The sequence below is a fragment of the Eublepharis macularius genome, chromosome 18, assembly GCF_028583425.1.
Source record: "Eublepharis macularius isolate TG4126 chromosome 18, MPM_Emac_v1.0, whole genome shotgun sequence".
Lineage (NCBI taxonomy): Eukaryota > Metazoa > Chordata > Lepidosauria > Squamata > Eublepharidae > Eublepharis > Eublepharis macularius.
This window is the reverse complement of record NC_072807.1, coordinates 30,095,648-30,112,865: the sequence shown is the minus strand read 5'-3', so window position 1 is coordinate 30,112,865 and position 17,218 is coordinate 30,095,648. Positions and strand designations below refer to the sequence as shown.

Below are 17,218 nucleotides of genomic sequence, written 5' to 3'. Positions count from 1 at the left end.
GTCTGTAGTAGCAAAATAGTAAAGAGTCCAGTAGCACCAACTTGGTCAGTCTTAAAGGTGCTACTGGACTCTACTACTGAACTGGGTTAGTATGTTCAGACTATCCCAATGATGATTTTTTTAAAAAAGGACTTGCATGCTAATCCATTATTGTAAAACTGGTTTCTCTCCATTCCCCCTCCCCAGAACACCATGACAGATTCCACAATCCTTTTGGAGGATGTACAGAAGATGAAGGACAAAGGAGAGATAGCCCAAGCATATATTGGTCTGAAGGAGACAAACAGGTAAGTTGTTTTAGGTTGCATATTATGTGGATTCAAAATGCAGGTCTGCCTCAGAGGCTTCTCAGACATAAGGATTAATAGCCTTGATCTTTATTTACTAATTTTTTTCCTCCTGAAACATGATATTGTATTTATTGCTTCTTTTTCCTTTGAAGTGAACTGACAGAAGATCTCATCTGTATAGATCTTGGCTTCTTCTTTTTTTTAAAGCACTGGAAGTTTCCATTTTAACACCTCTGTTGGAGAAAAATACATTCTACGGTAGTAGCCCCACTAGCTCTAATCTTCATGGCAAGAGTAGATCCAAATCATTTTGTGTCTTATTTTTGATAGGCATTTGATTTTGATAGATTGATGTAAAAATGAAATTACATCCTGTCTGAATTTCAGCCTGTGTTTACATAGCACATGTTCAAACACAATATTCTTCTTTTTAGAATGCTGAAACTTTTTTTCCCCTTCAGTGCCTTCTTCTCCAGAAGCTGTCATCTCTCAGTGATAGCGATTAGGAAAGACTCTAATTAAAAAGTCATCTTTAAGATTTTAGGATGTTTATTTGGGATGTATATATTATTCAGGTTCAAAACCACCCTCTTTTTTAATCCTTGTCTTTTTACATACAACAAGAACATGGAGACAGAGATCGTGGAAAAAGAGAACTCGCAAGTGTATCCCTTAAGCCATTAGGTGTGCCCAATTTTAACATTGTGAAATGACAGACCAGCAAAACAAATGGTGCCTTGGCTGTGTAATTTTTAAAATGCAGTTGTTATACTCATACACTTACCCATTTGCTCATTGCTTTATTTATTGGAAGAAAGTTTTCTTTTTAAAGGGACAAAACTGCTTGGAAGTTTGAGGAGCCCTTCTTCCTGCTGTTTTCTTGTGCTGTGTGGCGTTTGTAATCTGCATAAGAGGTTGTAGAGGTAGAACTTGCAAGCCTCTGATCTGAACATAGTCTGCAAATTGAATGGCTCAGGCAAATTACCACAGTGTAATCTCGTTTATTTTAAGCATGCTTCAGCCAGCTTGACACAGCCATTAAAAAACAAAAAGATAGCACTTGTACATGTTTGGTTAACAGAGTTCTTTCAATGTCCCAGGTCTCTTCTCAGCGGCCACGTTAAAAGAGAGCTGCTCTGTTCTGTAAGATATCCACCCCCCGGCAAAAACAAAGAGGTCACTTAGGCAGTGTAGGTTTCGTAGCTGTGAAGATCAATGGTTTCTTTTTAGCAAAACTGTGTTGGCTTTCGTTGTTTCCTTTTTCATTACCATGTTGCCTTATCCTCATCACCACATTATCCCTTTTTGTGTCTCTGCCATTTAAAAACCATTTTGCTTGGAAGATCATCTCTTCAGGATTACCATGTGCTGAATGAGGACGGAGAGCTGTGGCTGGTATATGAAGGGCTAAAACAAACCAACAGGTTACCAGATTCCTCAGGATGGGTGTTCTTGTTTTTGCAATTTCTCTTTCTCCCTCTCTGCTGCCTGCCATGGAGCTGCTTCAGCAATAACATTTTTTGTGCATTAGCAATTTACGAATATCTAATTCAAATTGATTTATGCAAGCATCAAAAAAAATTGATTGGAACTATATGTCAAAGTCTAGCAGGAAAAATGAGGCCCTCATCAGTTTTTAGCATGGCTGGACATCTGCCAGGGCCCACTGCTGGCCAGACATGGAGCCTTTGAATTGTAGTAGCCATTTCAGTCTGTTTTTGAGAAGGAAACTTTTGAGTCGTAAAAAAAATGCAACGGTAGACCTGAGTCAACTGCAGGTAATGAGGCTGCAGTCTTTGCATTCAGTACAAGCGGCAGAGCACTCATGGGGATCGATCCTGCTGTTCCTGTTTGCCAGCGCAGCCCCACCTGCCCGCTCCCTGTGAGGGCAATGACCAGAGCTATTGCCAGTTGCTGCTCATCCCGTCCCCCCTTTTCTAGGATTTTGTTTTCTCTATGAAAACTGGAACAGAGGGCAAGCAAGCAAGGGCATAGTGGCAGCTGCCCCTCCTCTTCCTCTTTTTTCATCAGCCTGCTCGTGTGACCCTGTTTCTGGTGGCAAGGAGCAGCAGCAGCAGCTGCGGTTCTCCAGGCCAAAGGGGGGCACAAAAGATACCCAGTTTGAGGTCCCCCAATATCATGGAGTTGGCACTGGTTGGAAATATTTTCAGCCAAATCTATATTGTTAATGCTGAAAGGCATTAAACAGTGATTATGTGGTCCATGGGGGGGGAGGGGGGAAATGGGCAGTATAAAACACCTGATAAATCTGAATGCTTTCTAGCTATGCGTGTATAAGTTGCCTCCTTAAAAGCAAAAATAATTGTGAACAGCTGTCTCTAAAAAAGGGGAATAGTAACAATATCCTTTCAAGAAAATATACCTGTTGATGAAGGACATTTTTTCAAAACCTCAGTGACAGCACCATAGTCTACCCACATCAGACGTTCACACACAGCCATCAAATGCATTCACTAGTTTGATGGAATCTTCAAACTTCCCCCAAATATCCATATAGTTAAGATACTTTAGCAGCCAGTCACGGGACAAGGGTAGCTTCTTCTGCACTTTTGGCAAAGCGAGTTTGACCAATGTATGTTCCTTTGTAATGAACACTCTTTAACCTTGTGTCTTTCCTTTCATTGTGCTGCTAACAAAAAACTAAACATTAACATCTTCTTTCTGTAAGTTTGCTGGAAACTCACTTGGGAGTAGTGATATTGTGCTGCAGAGAAGGGCAAGGGGAGAGGTGGCGGAGTAGCTTTTGCTTCTGGCCGTGGCGTTCTAGAAGCAGTAGATTCTAGAACTAGTGGCAGAGAAACGGAAGGTAAACTATTCATCTTTACCTTCCCCAGGCTTGGTCAATGTAGCTCTTAGCTTGTGCGCTTAGGTATATTTAAACCCTGGAAGTGTGTCTGCTAGAATATCTTAGTTGTTTGAGGCATGCAGGCAGAAGTTGGAGCCACCGTGCTAATATGCATCGTGGTACTTTGGCATCCTTCATTTCTTCCCTGGCCTCCCACAATTCACATATGGAGGATGAATCATTTGTTCACGCACCCAAGGCAACATAATGAATCAGCAGCACAGCCTGATTCCCGATTCTGAATCCTGCACTTGACTCCCCAATAATATTGCTTTATTTTTTTAAAAATCTACTCTGTTCTTTTTTTACAGCATCTGATCAGTATTTGTTTGTTTGGGGGATGTTTCTGTTTCTCCCTAAACAGAGTTAATACTGAAGAAAGCTTCCTTTTTCATAGTCTCACCACAGGCCTTCACTTAAACAATTGCTTGGCTTGTGTCACTATTGCTTTTCTTCAACACAAATCCAGTTTGGGCGGGGGGGGGGGGCGCTTTTCTTGATTAGTTAACCAATCCCTGAGGTGTAAAGACCAGAGATGGCCCCAGATGCTGGAAGAAGATCCAGATGTGCCCCTCTCCATGGTGGTAGAAAAACAGAACAATACGCTAAAGGGATGATAATTTGCTGACCTGTAACGATGCTCCAAATCCCTCGCCTGAAGTGGGCTGCCTTAGCTTGCGTAATTTTGGATAGCACCCGCTGGGTTAAACCTCTGTGCATCAGATGGCTTCGGTTCCTTCTGTATAGCAGAAAGCCTTTAAACAAAGGAGAAGCCAAGACTGTATCAAGCAGGGTCAGTACTCAGTCTGCGTGATGTCGAGTTGATCGAACAACAGGATCTGAGGCACTTAAAAGGGTTTAAAGAGTGCTCTTGTCTTTTTTCTTTCTTTCTCCACTGCAAGTCAGCAGCTATACATCTTTAAAATGCAACTGACATTTCAGACCTTTGGTGAGGACTGGCAGTGTGTATTCTTAACCAAAGTGTTTATCCTTCTCCCGTATCTCCCCTTCCCTCCCTGCCTCCCCCCAATACCCTTTGTTTACTGGGCTCCGGTAGGCTCCTGGAATCTCAACTGCAGACCCAGAAGAGGAGCCACGACAATGAACTGGAAGCCCTCCGTGGCGAGATTCAGAGTCTGAAGGAAGAGAACAATCGCCAGCAGCAGCTGCTGGCGCAGAACCTGCAGCTGCCCCCGGAAGCTCGGATAGAAGCCAGTCTGCAGCACGAGATCACCCGGCTGACTAATGAAAACTTGGTGAGCCAAATATCAAAGCTGTGTAAAGTCTCAGTTTGTTGAAGAGAGCCGGAGAGAGTCCTATTGGCAGAGATCTCTAGAGGGAAACCCAGCTGTCTATGACATGTGCAAAAAAGGACCTCGGAGACACTGTTGCTGTCATTGAAACAGGATTCAGGAACTTTTGTAGCTTTGAAGACTTCAGAAGTGGGGGAAGGGGGAGAATTCTTTGGACCACCCCACACCCGACGTTGCCTCAAAGCTCTCTTAGTTTAGATTCTCACCATCTTGGAAGCCTGAAGGCCTTTCTAGACTATTTTACTCTTAGCCACCAGAGTTACACAAGTAGTAATGGACAGGAAAATTAGCTTTCTCGCAGCTTGGATATAGCTTTTTTTGCCAGGAGGCCAGATTGTTTTAACCGCTTCTTAAAAATAAAGCAGGGGGAAATGCAGTATTGAAGTGCTTCAGAAAGGAAGCACGCAGCCTTTTAAAAGCTCAAGAGAGCAAAGTGTCTGTGACTCTCATGGGAGGAAGAGGGTAGCTATGCAGGTATCTGACATTTTTAAAAAGGGGTAATTGAGCTGTACAGCAAGAGAGGGCTCATTTTCTGAAGAACTGGGGGAGGGACTTCCCAAAAAGGCACTCCTGTGTGAAGCAGCATGGCTTGCTAGAGGCATTGTATTTCCCCTACCATAAATAAAAAAGAACGAGAAACCACTGTGCACATTTGAACAGAAATCACTTGAGAAAACCTGTAGTAGTTGAGGCAGCCTAAGTTTGCTTGGCATGGCAGCTTAAGACAAAGCAGTGAGAAAACAAGGATCTTAATAAAAAATAGGCCCATTTGACTTCAGCAAAACCTCTCTGAAGTTACTGTGGTTCTGTTTAAACAAGGACTGAATTATTTACATGTATGATAGTAGCTTTTACTTTGTAAACAAAAGGAAGGAACTGCTTTCTCACAGGGAACAAACTAAAGTAGACTTAAACACAATTCTACAGTATAATGTAAGAGGAAAAGGGGAGCGTTTTAACTTTGCAACTTAACAAGTACATTGTTTCATAATCTAGAAAGTTTTTTGGTTAATATACTTGACATCTGAAGTGTTCTTTATCAACTAAATCCTGCTGTTGACTGGTTAGAAATGGAGCTATTAAAATACCTTTTGTAGGACAGTCTAATCTCTGTAGTACAATAGGCTTTACAAGGAAATATCATGTGTTGGCCTGGCATTTTCTTGTTAGTAGGAAATTAGTCTGTTCCATCAAGGACTGCATTTGGCCAGGTTCCTACCGTTCCTCCACCAAAGCCAGATCACGTACATTATTTATAATCCACTTTTCTCGCTGGGAATCAAGGTAGAATACACAGAATGATTCAATACAGTCACTAGGATGGGTCATCCAATAAACAGCACAATAGGATTTGGATTGTAGAAATCTGAAACCAATCAGAAATCTGAAAACAGAACTGAAACAAAAGCATTAAGTATTAATATGATGCGTAAAATATAGCAAACATTTCCTAATAGAATCCTCCTTACAGCAACAGGCAGTATGAACTATTGACAGTAGTATAGACCGCAGTCCCAAATGTCTTTCAGAACCATTTTGTTACAGTACAGCCCCATCGCCTGTGTAGAAAAGCCCTCTCGAATAATTCAGTTTTGCATAGTTTGCAGAAAGTCAAGAGAGTGGGATGTGTTCTTTTTTCTTTCTGTGAAGACCAGCCTGTTCCTTGGTAGGTTACTCGTACACGGTTTAAGAGTTTGGACTTTATTACATTTAACTCCATAATAACCAACGTTTATGCCCATCAAACTCATCAAACTCTGTCATTGCCTATAGCACTATTAACTGATCAGATGGACTAGTTTATTCTATCCAGTGCTACAGTTGTTCAGGTATGCTGCAAGTACTACATTTTCCCATACATAGTCACAGGGAGGTTTACAGCTTGATTGACATTTAGAGAGGTTTTCTGATGTTGTCCAATTGGATGAAAAAGGAGGTAATCCTAGCCAAAGCTTTTCTACAAGAATCAGCTATAGCTTCTCTTGTTGTATGATACAGATATTGACCAATATGGCCCTGCTGAAGCAATATACTTCTGATGAAACTAGTTCTAAAGTTTCAGAGAGCATGCATGCATTCTGTATTGTTTTAGTTGCCATCTAGGTTTGAAATATCTTTTAAAAGCTACACTTTTTATGTAGATTGGCATTTGCCTGCTTTGTATAGCTGCAGGCTATAAATTTTGTACCTTGCATTGTAAAGGGAAAGAGTTACAGTCTAGTCTGCCTTGTCTATATAGCTGAACTTGCCTTTTCTCGAGCAATTTTGCTGAAATAGTAGAGCCTCAAAAGAATGGGAAGAACCTATACTCTGCCTGTTTTTTCAGTATTATGAGGAGTTATATGCAGATGACCCCATGAAGTATCAGTCGTACCGGATTTCACTTTACAAAAGGATTATTGTATGTACATGGTGCAGAGCCTCTTCGTTTGTTTGTCATTTCTGGAGCGCTAACTGAAGAGCGGGCTGCCTTGTTTGCTATTTAGGGAAATTCTTTTCCGAGAACTTTACAATGTCCTTCTTCTCCCCCCAGAGCTTTTTGTGTCAGTTGCGTTGGCATCTTTGTGTCAGTGCACAATTTGTTACTAATGACAGCTTGCTGTTTGGTACACCGCAGCACAATTGAAGCAAACAAACACTTTGGAGTGTCAAGTTAACATTTGGAGTAAGAGACTTGAGATGACAGTTGTCTTCCATATTTTCAGATCTGTACTTCAATAAACATTCACTACCATAAGATGTGGGGCTAGTTGCTGGCTTTAAGGGGGGGGGGCTAGAGACAGTTAATGTAGACAGATCTTTCATGATGGCTGAAAAAGAATCACCATGCTCAGAAGTGGCATGCTTCCGAGTGCCAGTTGCTGGGGAGGGGGGGGGGCAACAACTGTGGCTGGATGTTGCCTTCATCCCTTGGTTGTAGGTTTTCCAGTAGCATCTCTCTGGTGACTCTTGAGAAACCAACAGTATGCTAGACTGGAAGGATCTTCTGTGTGACCCAGCAAGACTCTTTCTGTGTTATTTTAAAGGTGGAACATTTAAAAACAAATTCTAATAATAATTCTGGGTGGGTCACTTGTTAGTCTGAAGCAGCAGAATAAAATGAGTCCTGGGGTACTTATAGGCACAAATAGAAGACAACTTCCAAATCTGCAATCTCTCTGAACCTGTGAGAGACACTAAACTATGAGATCAGGTATCAGTACATTACTATACATAAGCTAGTATTTCAGAAGAGTTTTGTCTCCGTTGTGCTGCGTGTATTTCAAGGTACTTTATACCATGTCTGATGTCATAGGCAGTGTTCAGGCTTGCAAACCTCAGCCAGACGGTGCCATTACTTTTCAGCTGCTCTCAGTTCCCCTTCTAGCACTAACCACACTGGTTCTGTTATCTGTATGTTGCACGTATGACAGCACTTTTAGTATCTAACCCATCTCTTTTATGTTCATTGCATAGGATTTAATGGAGCAGCTTGAAAAACAGGACAAGACAGTTCGCAAGCTGAAAAAGCAGCTCAAAGTATTTGCCAAAAAGATTGATGAACTTGAAGGTACGGCCTCTGTGTGTGATCAAGGATATTTTACTCCCTTACTTTACTATCCTCCAGGCACAGTCTTCAGATGCTGACAACTAGATGCAATAACTGAAAAGAAGTGTTAAACTTGGGTATATCAGAAGCATTATAAAAATAGTTGGTATGTGGAGGGGGTGGGGGCGTATTAGCCTGAAAGCAGAGCACAGAATAGTTGAAAAAACAGAAATTTACATTTTTCAGTTTGCAAAGAGCAACTTTTTTAGGACATTTGGCTAGTAAAAATGCACTCCTTTCACTTGAAAGATGAGAGTGCACGGCATCACAATTCAATAATCTTTTTTGATTATGGATTTCTTCTAGCAGTGACTATTCCAAATTAAGACAAAACTCTATATACGCGCCTTAAAAACCTATGGTGCCATTAGTGCATACAGTCTTAATGCTTGTTATAAAAGGGATGCATGATCCTGTTGCTCCAGCCTCACTGAGCAAGAACTGCTCCTTTGTGGGTCTATCATCAAAGGGTAAGGGAGGGGGCGGCACAAAGACACAGAGAGCCTGGCAGGCTCTGTAATGTATTCCCAGCAGGTGGACCAGAGGGAAGAGTTAGCCCTCAAGGTTTGCTAGCTGGGGGCTGCCCCACTAGCCAACCTGCCTGCTGCTGATTGTCTGGCTGGAAACTGGGGCTGTCTATGCAGTCCCACAGAGGCAAATGGGAGCTTTTGGGCCCCATAGGATGATGGTGAGTATCACACGCTGCACCTCTTCACACCACAGACCACAAATGGAGCCCCGGTAAGTCCTGTGCTGATGTAGTGTTGACTTTGGGAAAAGCCCTTCTGTGGCACAGGAGTACCGCACAGGAGGCTTTTTCAGGGAGGGAATGAGAAAGAGGTTTATTCTATTCCCATACATGTCTTCCACCTTGTACAGCTACCAGAGAAACTCTCTTTCACTTCAGTTCAGTCCTTTAGTTATTTTTAAACCCTCAAGTGAAATTGCTGTCAATACAGACATGATATTAAAACACGCACAAATAAACTCCCAGTAGCCATCAGCAGTTTGATAATGAAACAGATGGGGGAAAACCAAAATGTAAAATAGCAGCTTAAGACATAAGTACAAAACCTAAAAAATAATGTAAAAGATATTTCAGGGAAGGAGCAATAAAGTGAAAAATCCAACTGAGAAGAAGGAAATACTTTTTCAACGTCTTTCTGCCAAGGGGTATTGTAAAATAACTTCCCTTATAGTGGAAGCCTTTCTCAAGATTCTTAAATATTGTTCAACCAGTATGGATTTGCTCTGTGTTGAAAGGTATTTTGGATGTGAGTATATGCAGGAGAGCAAGATCCCCTGATGCCGTTTTCCCCTAAGAAAGTTTTCCACAGTGTTTTCATCATTTTGGCACAAGCTTTGGTGCAAGATACAAACTTGTTATAAGGATCTAGTATCAGGCTGATTTTTTTCAGTCTTGTGCTATGTTTTGATGAAAGTGGGCATGTGTTGGAAGAATATTTATTTAGCAAGTGGATATCAAACTAACTCCAGGCAAGCAAAGTTTCCTTTCTAAAGGATTGAAATCCATATTGAATTCTTGCTTCATTTTTGCATGCAAGTTTGTGAATGCAGCCTGCAACTCTGTCAGGAAATTAATTCTCACTGCACCATGATGAAGTTGAAAATACTTGTGGACATGATTGATCTTTTGGTCCCTGGCTGAAACAATCATTGTGTTTCTAAATGCCTGTATTTAAAAAAAGTAACATCCTGGCTTATTAATGGTTTGATCCTTTGAGAGTGTCTGCCAGAGATAATATTTACTGTGCAAGGAAGACTTACATTCTGCTTAAAGAAGACACTCCTTTTCCATTCAATTTGATATAAACAGCTCCCTGCTCATTTCATACTTAAGTATCCCCTCCCTTTTCACCTGATTTTACTTTTGTCATTTAGAGGAAGTGACACACAAATCATGCACTTCATCTGCAAAACGAAAACACTTTCAGTATAAATCTTCTCTCTTGCTGATTATGTTGAGAGTGAGACCTTTCACTTAGTTAAACGGCAGTAGGGAGTGCCTTGGACTCAATTCCTGCTTTCCATTTGCTCGTACCTAATACAGCTTTGAAGTACAGGCACCCTGTATTTGTAGTCTTCATACTTTGTGCGATATAAGAATTGAGGCAATGCACAGAACGGATTTTTGAACCGTGCAGAAAATATAAGCAGGCTTATCTAAGGTAAGTTTCTAGTTACTCAGCATACTAGATCTGCTTTCAGCTTGGTAGCTGAGGATATTTCCTTAGCATAGATAGTATAGAGGGAAGGTAGAAAAGCACAGCAGTGCCTTACGGGATAGCCAAGAATATTGTTGCTAGTAGAAAGTAGTTTGACATCAGCAGGAGGCAAACTTTTCTTTGGGGAACAAAACATCCTTTGTAACATTCAGTCATAGAGCAAAATTACACAGAATGCTCTTTTTAAATTTTAAAGTAGAAAGATGTATTTGTGCACACTCTTGTTCTGTTAATTTAATTAATTTGTTAATTAACTTGATTCAATTATTCAGCATTTATTTGTTTTTAGAATTACCTTTTGGGCTGGTTTGCATGGTACCTAATTGTGGTTATATTGGGATTTTCAAGAGTAGAGATCTAAGTTACAGGGTTGTTTGACCCTCTGTTGGTTCTCTTCCACACACCTATATTGACTTTCCCTTACAGAGTAGATATACTCACTTTACTACTACACCGCTCCCGCCTTTCTGGATTTGCAGTGCAGCCAGAAAAATTCAGTCATCCTTTAACTTCTGTAGGAATTATGAGTAACAGTTTAAAATAGCCTGAAAGATTACTATTTTAACAGGAATATATTCTGTAGATATTAGACAGTGTGTCTTGACATCATCAAAGTTGCGCCAGCTGTTGGTAAGCAAAATCCAAATAATACAGCACCAAACATCTTGATCAGAACTTAAATGTTTATTGTGCTGGGTTTTAAAAATATTATTTTTCTTTCTGTCTTTTGATGAAGTTGGTCAGATGGAGAACATTTCCCCTGGACAAATAATTGATGAGCCAATTCATCCTGTGAATATTCCAAGGAAAGAAAAAGATTTTCAAGGAATGTTGGAATACAAGAAAGAGGATGAACCAAAGCTTGTCAAAAATCTTATTTTAGGTGAGAATGCCTTCGTTTTACCAAATGCATTACATGATGTTGCAGGTAAATATGCTGCTATTTCTTATTCCCAGTTTATCTAATAAAATAAAATAAAACTTAATTAACTGTCACTTCTGACAAAGTAAATTTTGACTCATGAAAGCTAGAAAATTTTGTTGGTGTTTAAGATGCTACTGGACTCTAATTTTGTTCCGCTACTACAGACTAACACTGCTGAAACAAACTTCATTAAGAAACATTAATTTATAATACCAGCTGCATGGCATGTCCACTTGGTGCCTTTTGTGACATTATACCGTTCTGTAATAGGTTCAGATAATTCTGGATCATTAAACTCGAAAGAAAATGTAACCTTGTAAAACTCTGCAGATTTCCTCTGAATTTGCATTTGTGATCTCCCACAGACTTGAAGCCACGTGGGGTAGCAGTCAACCTCATCCCAGGTCTGCCAGCATACATTTTGTTTATGTGTGTCCGTCATGCTGACTACCTGAATGACGATCAGAAAGTGAGGTCCTTGCTGACTTCCACGATTAATGGCATCAAAAAAATTTTGAAGGTCAGTTTGTTTTTTAATTTTTAAAACTCAGTATGGCATTAGTTGTTTGATCTGCAGTGCTGCTTGTCCAATAAATATGCCACTGTTCTCCAATCTTGATGGAATAGGAACTCTCAAAAGAAAATGTTATGTATTCAGGCTGATCTTAGTGGGTCCTAGAATCCAGCTATTAAAGAAGTATATTCATTCTGTCTGTGGAGATACAGACTTCTTTCTTTTTATACTGAAAACCAATACAAGATTTGGATTTACAGTTTTTTCTGGTCTGTTCTAGAATTCTTTTGCTTTTTGAGTTGTTGGTATTAGAGGTAGGGATTGTATAGGTATTAACAACTCATGCAGTAAACAACTACATTTTCTGTCCATGTGGTAACGTACAACCAACATGTCTAGATAGCAGACATCTTCTCTCTTACTAAACCAACATAACCAAAACATGTTTCAGTAATGGATGATAATAGCAACTGGTGGAGTTCCTTGTCTTTCTGTATAACTGTCTTATAGAGAAAGAGACTTGCGCTTTCCCAGAAAGCACACACGAGTCTCAAAAACCAAAGGGTATTTCTCCCAGGTGGCCAGCTTTTTTCTGATAAAGGATCTTGTGCATTCACCATAGTTTTGCTCAGCAAATGTCTCCAATTATTCTGGATGTCAATTCTCATTATTTACAACATAGATACAGAGAAAGTTTCTTGTGTAACTGCAGCTCTGCATGAGGGGCCACTGCTCTGTCATCTGGTGTTGTGTAGCAGCAGGAGATACAATGAGAAGGGAAAAACTGTCAGTTTAATATTTTCTGTAGCATAGGCTGGGGTCAAAGCTGTATGAAGCAAGAAAGAGTTAATGTATAGAATAGCATTCAGAAATCCAGTACAATTTAGAATAGCAGTTTATTTAGTGATATGTGATCTCGTTTGCTTCAAATTGCGTTGTGATATAAAAAGTACTTATTTCCCCATTGCTTCTAGAAAAGAGGTGATGATTTTGAAACAGTGTCCTTCTGGCTGTCTAACACCTGCCGTTTCCTACACTGTTTGAAGCAATACAGTGGCGAAGAGGCAAGTTTACCATTCCTCCCCTTGTCTTTCACTTTCCCCTTCCTTCTATAGGCAGGCACTGGAGCCTCCTTTTCAAGTTTTCCTGGAATTAAGGCATGATTTGGCTTGCATGCAAGAAAGCGGGCATTTTCAAGAGGCTGGGCTGGTATTTGGTGGTTGATTATTTGGCCTACAGGAGGTTGTTTTCTTTGACATTTAAAATGTTTCCTTCATCAGTCACTTTTCCCTTCATGAGCATTTGGGAATTGGGGGAGCTGTCAATGGAAATATATAACAGAGTACACTAAAGTTTGCCTTTTGTCTCCCACACATTCAGGGATTTATGAAGCACAACACAGCTCGTCAGAATGAACATTGCCTCACCAATTTTGACCTTGCAGAGTACAGACAAGTATTGAGTGACTTAGCCATTCAGATCTACCAGCAACTTGTCAGGGTGTTAGAAAATATTCTGCAGCCAATGATCGGTAAGGAACAACGGGGAATAAAATAAAACGCAGAACCTGGGATTTTTCTTTCCTCATTTAGCTCTTCGTGAATTATCTATCAATTTCCTGTGCTGTTTACTTTCAAGTCTTTAACTTTCTTTGACAATTCCACTCTAGTTAGCAGAAGAACATTTCTTTCTAGGACGTATGTGTGATGCATGTGTTTTTTCCCAATTAAATAGGACTGCAAATATTTTACTTTAAAAATGAATAAAAGGTTAGAAAGGGCGACAATACAGCTTCTGTTCTTTTTGGGGTGCTAAAGGAGTGGATGGACTATAGAGTTTTAGCATCAAAACTCACCACTTAGAATGCCAGAGTTTTTCCATGGAGAGGGGGAGGCACTGCTGCTGACTAAAAGCAGGCAGCCATTGCAGTTTGTTCTCAGAGGGAGCAGGTACACATTGCTGAATGTATCCACCCCAGATTCTTCTGTACTGTTTCTTTGTTGAAGTAGTTGGTTACCATGGTTGCCATTGGTGGGCCTTAAGTGCACTAAGAGTGGTGTAGTGGTTAGAGTGTTATACTGGGATCTGGGAGACTCAAGTTCAAATCCTCGTTCTGCCACAGAGGCTTGGTGGGTGACCTCGGGCCAGTCACACACTCTCAGCCTAATCTACCTTACAGGGTGGTTGGGAGGATAAAAATGGAGAGAAGAGAATGATGTAAACTGCTTTAAATCCCCCATGGGGAGGAAGGCAAAGTATAAATGAAGTAAATAAATATGTGGTATGCTTTATTCTTGACTAACATTACAAGTGGGTTTAAGTGAAATAATTTTGGATGTCCAAGCAAAGTCCCTTTAATCATTGTCCCTTTAAACTATTTTAACATTTTGCCTTGTTGCAAAATTCGGTCAATTTATTAAAATGTACATCATCATCACTGTTCTTCCTACTCAATAAGTGTTAGCTTTGATGTGTTCCTTTATTAGAGGCTTATTCATGCTGTTACTCAAATGGACCCTGCTTTCTTAGCCCAGTTGTCTCATTTTTGCATTGAAAGTAGGATTCCTTACCCATGTTTACAAAGCTGTAAATCAGTTTCAGGAATGCTGGAGCATGAAACTATCCAGGGTGTGTCAGGAGTGAAACCAACTGGTCTCCGAAAAAGGACCTCCAGCATTGCAGATGAAGGGACATACACGCTGGACTCTATCATCCGACAGCTGAACACCTTCCACTCGATCATGTGTCAACATGGGATGGATCCAGAGCTGGTCAAGCAGGTAGTCAAGCAGACATTCTACATCATCGGCGCTGTAACCCTCAATAACCTACTCCTGCGAAAAGATATGTGTTCATGGAGCAAAGGAATGCAGATAAGGTGAGGATGTCTTCTCATGTCTTGGTTCCTGTAATCATATCTATTTTCTTCTAGTGGTGGAAAATGGCAAAAATGGAGCATATGAGTTGGAGTACACATGATATATGCCCATGATGTGTATGCATGTGTGCTTCCACTACCCTGCCGTATACAGGGAATAGCGGTTTGGTTAGTAACCCAGAGACACTTGTAATATTTAATAAGAAATCTATATAATTTGAGGGGAAAATCTTGGTTTCAAAAACTAAATATTACCTTGACAAATGCATGTTTCGCAAAAATGAGCATCTCAGTTAATAGTAATGTAGACCAAGAGAATCACTTGGTGGGGTAACAGGGGGTTTCTTACTTATACCTCTTCAGTTGGACCTTATTGCCCCCAGTTAAGCTTATTCTGAATTTCAGATCTGGTTGAGAGAAAAATAAGAAAACCATGGGGATGGGGATGGAAGATGTTGCTGGGCAGAATTAGTAGGGGAGGGTGTATCCCCTTCCAGTCTGCCACGTCTTCTCTCTATATGCCTCCCTCCCAACCCCAGATTGTAATAAGGCAAACATGATCCTGAGTGTTTCCACCCAGAGGAAATGGATCTCTAGGTGGGCATTGTGGGAAAAGAATTTTCCTTCAGGCAAGGATTCAGGCACTGGCAGTGCTGGCTTGTGATTTTACAGCATGAGAGCTTTTTGAAGCAGTAGTTAAACTACAGGCAATAGTGTGTTCCATAGCAAACATGAAACTTGGTGCTGCCTGTTACATTATTTTATTTTCATATTTCAGATGTTGAGTGATATGCCTTTTGGCTTTAGGATGTGTCCTGCTTGTGCAAGTAAAATATCAAAGAATTTTTACTGAAGAAAAAAATCAGAAAATTTCCTAATATCAAAGACACAAGTAAATTACAAGAAGAGTTTAAGTTCTTTTTTTTTGCTCATGAGTCCTTGGTGTTAGGCTTTTTTGAAGGTATTGATAGAAATACCAGAGCAGGGGAGAGATAAGGTGATACTACTACAGTCTGCATAAGAATTCTGTTAAATAATTTCAGAATTTTGGGCAAAGAGAAGAGTAACAGAATTCTTTCAGACTAAATGAAAACAGTCTGAAAAGATTTTCCCTTGCTCATACACAGATATAATGTAAGTCAACTTGAAGAATGGCTGCGTGACAAAAATCTGATGACCAGTGGGGCTAAAGAAACTCTGGAGCCTCTCATTCAAGCAGCCCAGTTGTTGCAGGTGAAAAAGAAGACGGATGAAGATGCAGAGGCCATTTGTTCAATGTGCAATGCCTTAACTACTGCGCAGGTAAACCCACCTTCCTCACGTCATTATTTTAAAAATGCTTTTCAGAGTTTGACTTCGCTGCTTGTACATTTGCCATTAGGGTTCTTATTGTTGGGTTCTTGTCATCAGAGAAGTTTGCAATGAGCGCTCTTCTGTATTTTTCTTTTCAAGTGGAAATGTCAGAAGCGCCAAGTTGAGTTGTTAGAAGGGAGCAAGCTTGGCAAAAATCACATTGGACTGCAGACTCAGATTAATACATGAAAAGACTCTCTGAAGAGTACTTTAGAACCCATCAATAATCATTTGACTGGCATCTTGCAAATGAACATTTGCTGGAGAATTACTTAAATTTAAAGCTATATGTATTGTCTGCACCACTGGTCCCCAACAGGGTGCCCATGGGCACCGTAGTGCCTGCTGATGTGTTTCCTGGTACCCACTTGCTTTTCCCTAAAGCTAAAAGCCAGTGTTGACTTTCCTCTTCTTCATTGGTACAGGAGGTGCTTTAGAAGAGCTCACAAGGCATTCCCTCTGTGTCTGCAGGGAGCACCAATCAGCTACCTCCATTGTGGAACATCCCAACATTTTGTGATTAGACCCAGTCCCCCAACCCTGTGGCAGCCATTTTGTTGTGGCACTCAATATATGTTCTTAGCATTCCAAAATGCCCAGTGGTTCAGTATTGTGGAACCGTGGTCTGCACATTACCAATTCTGGAATGAAGAATAGCAATATATTAGTCTTTCTCTACTAAAATATCATTTGATATAGTTAATTTAATTATTAGTTGCTATATTACTGGCCAGCTACATGGGTGCTATCCCGAAGCCAAGAGTTGCTAGTTAGGAAACAAATAATGTTAACTGTGTTAGACCTGTTTTCCAGAATCTATTTGAGGTGATCTTGAAAATAATGAGTGGGCTCCTTATAACAGAAACAAAATGGCTGAGAAGTTTCAAGCTGCCTGGTTTATTTTTGGAATGCAGTGAAATGTAATGTGATGCTGTTGTAGATCAAACTTGATGCTGTCACTACCTACCTGTGCAAGGATTAATTGCAAGGACATATAAATCAGCAATAGAAAGAAATAAATTTTTGTTTTTCTTACAGATTGTGAAGGTTTTGAATTTATATACTCCAGTTAATGAGTTCGAAGAAAGAGTGACGGTGTCTTTTATTCGGACGATACAGGTAAGATGGTTTGGCCAGCTCCACTTTACTACCTGTAGTTTGACGTAAAAGATAGAGGTCAGTGGGGAAAAGCAAATATTCTAAATGAGCTATTTCTGTAGAGTGTTGTTTCAAATGAATGCTTA

At 40.3% G+C, this 17,218-nt stretch overlaps 1 protein-coding gene across 1 annotated transcript in view; it reads left to right on the top strand.

Annotated features, from left to right (window-relative positions):
- MYO5A (myosin VA) overlaps positions 1–17,218 on the top strand; it is a 104,951-nt gene that overhangs the window by 83,335 nt on the left and 4,398 nt on the right. The window contains exons 30-41 of the mRNA XM_055002517.1: positions 187–287; positions 1,634–1,714; positions 4,214–4,412; positions 6,796–6,870; positions 7,926–8,019; positions 11,041–11,187; positions 11,595–11,749; positions 12,718–12,807; positions 13,124–13,274; positions 14,339–14,621; positions 15,749–15,923; positions 17,013–17,093. Of these exons, the coding sequence (XP_054858492.1) occupies positions 187–287; positions 1,634–1,714; positions 4,214–4,412; positions 6,796–6,870; positions 7,926–8,019; positions 11,041–11,187; positions 11,595–11,749; positions 12,718–12,807; positions 13,124–13,274; positions 14,339–14,621; positions 15,749–15,923; positions 17,013–17,093 (1,632 nt within the window). The remainder of the gene's footprint in view (positions 1–186; positions 288–1,633; positions 1,715–4,213; positions 4,413–6,795; positions 6,871–7,925; positions 8,020–11,040; positions 11,188–11,594; positions 11,750–12,717; positions 12,808–13,123; positions 13,275–14,338; positions 14,622–15,748; positions 15,924–17,012; positions 17,094–17,218) is intronic.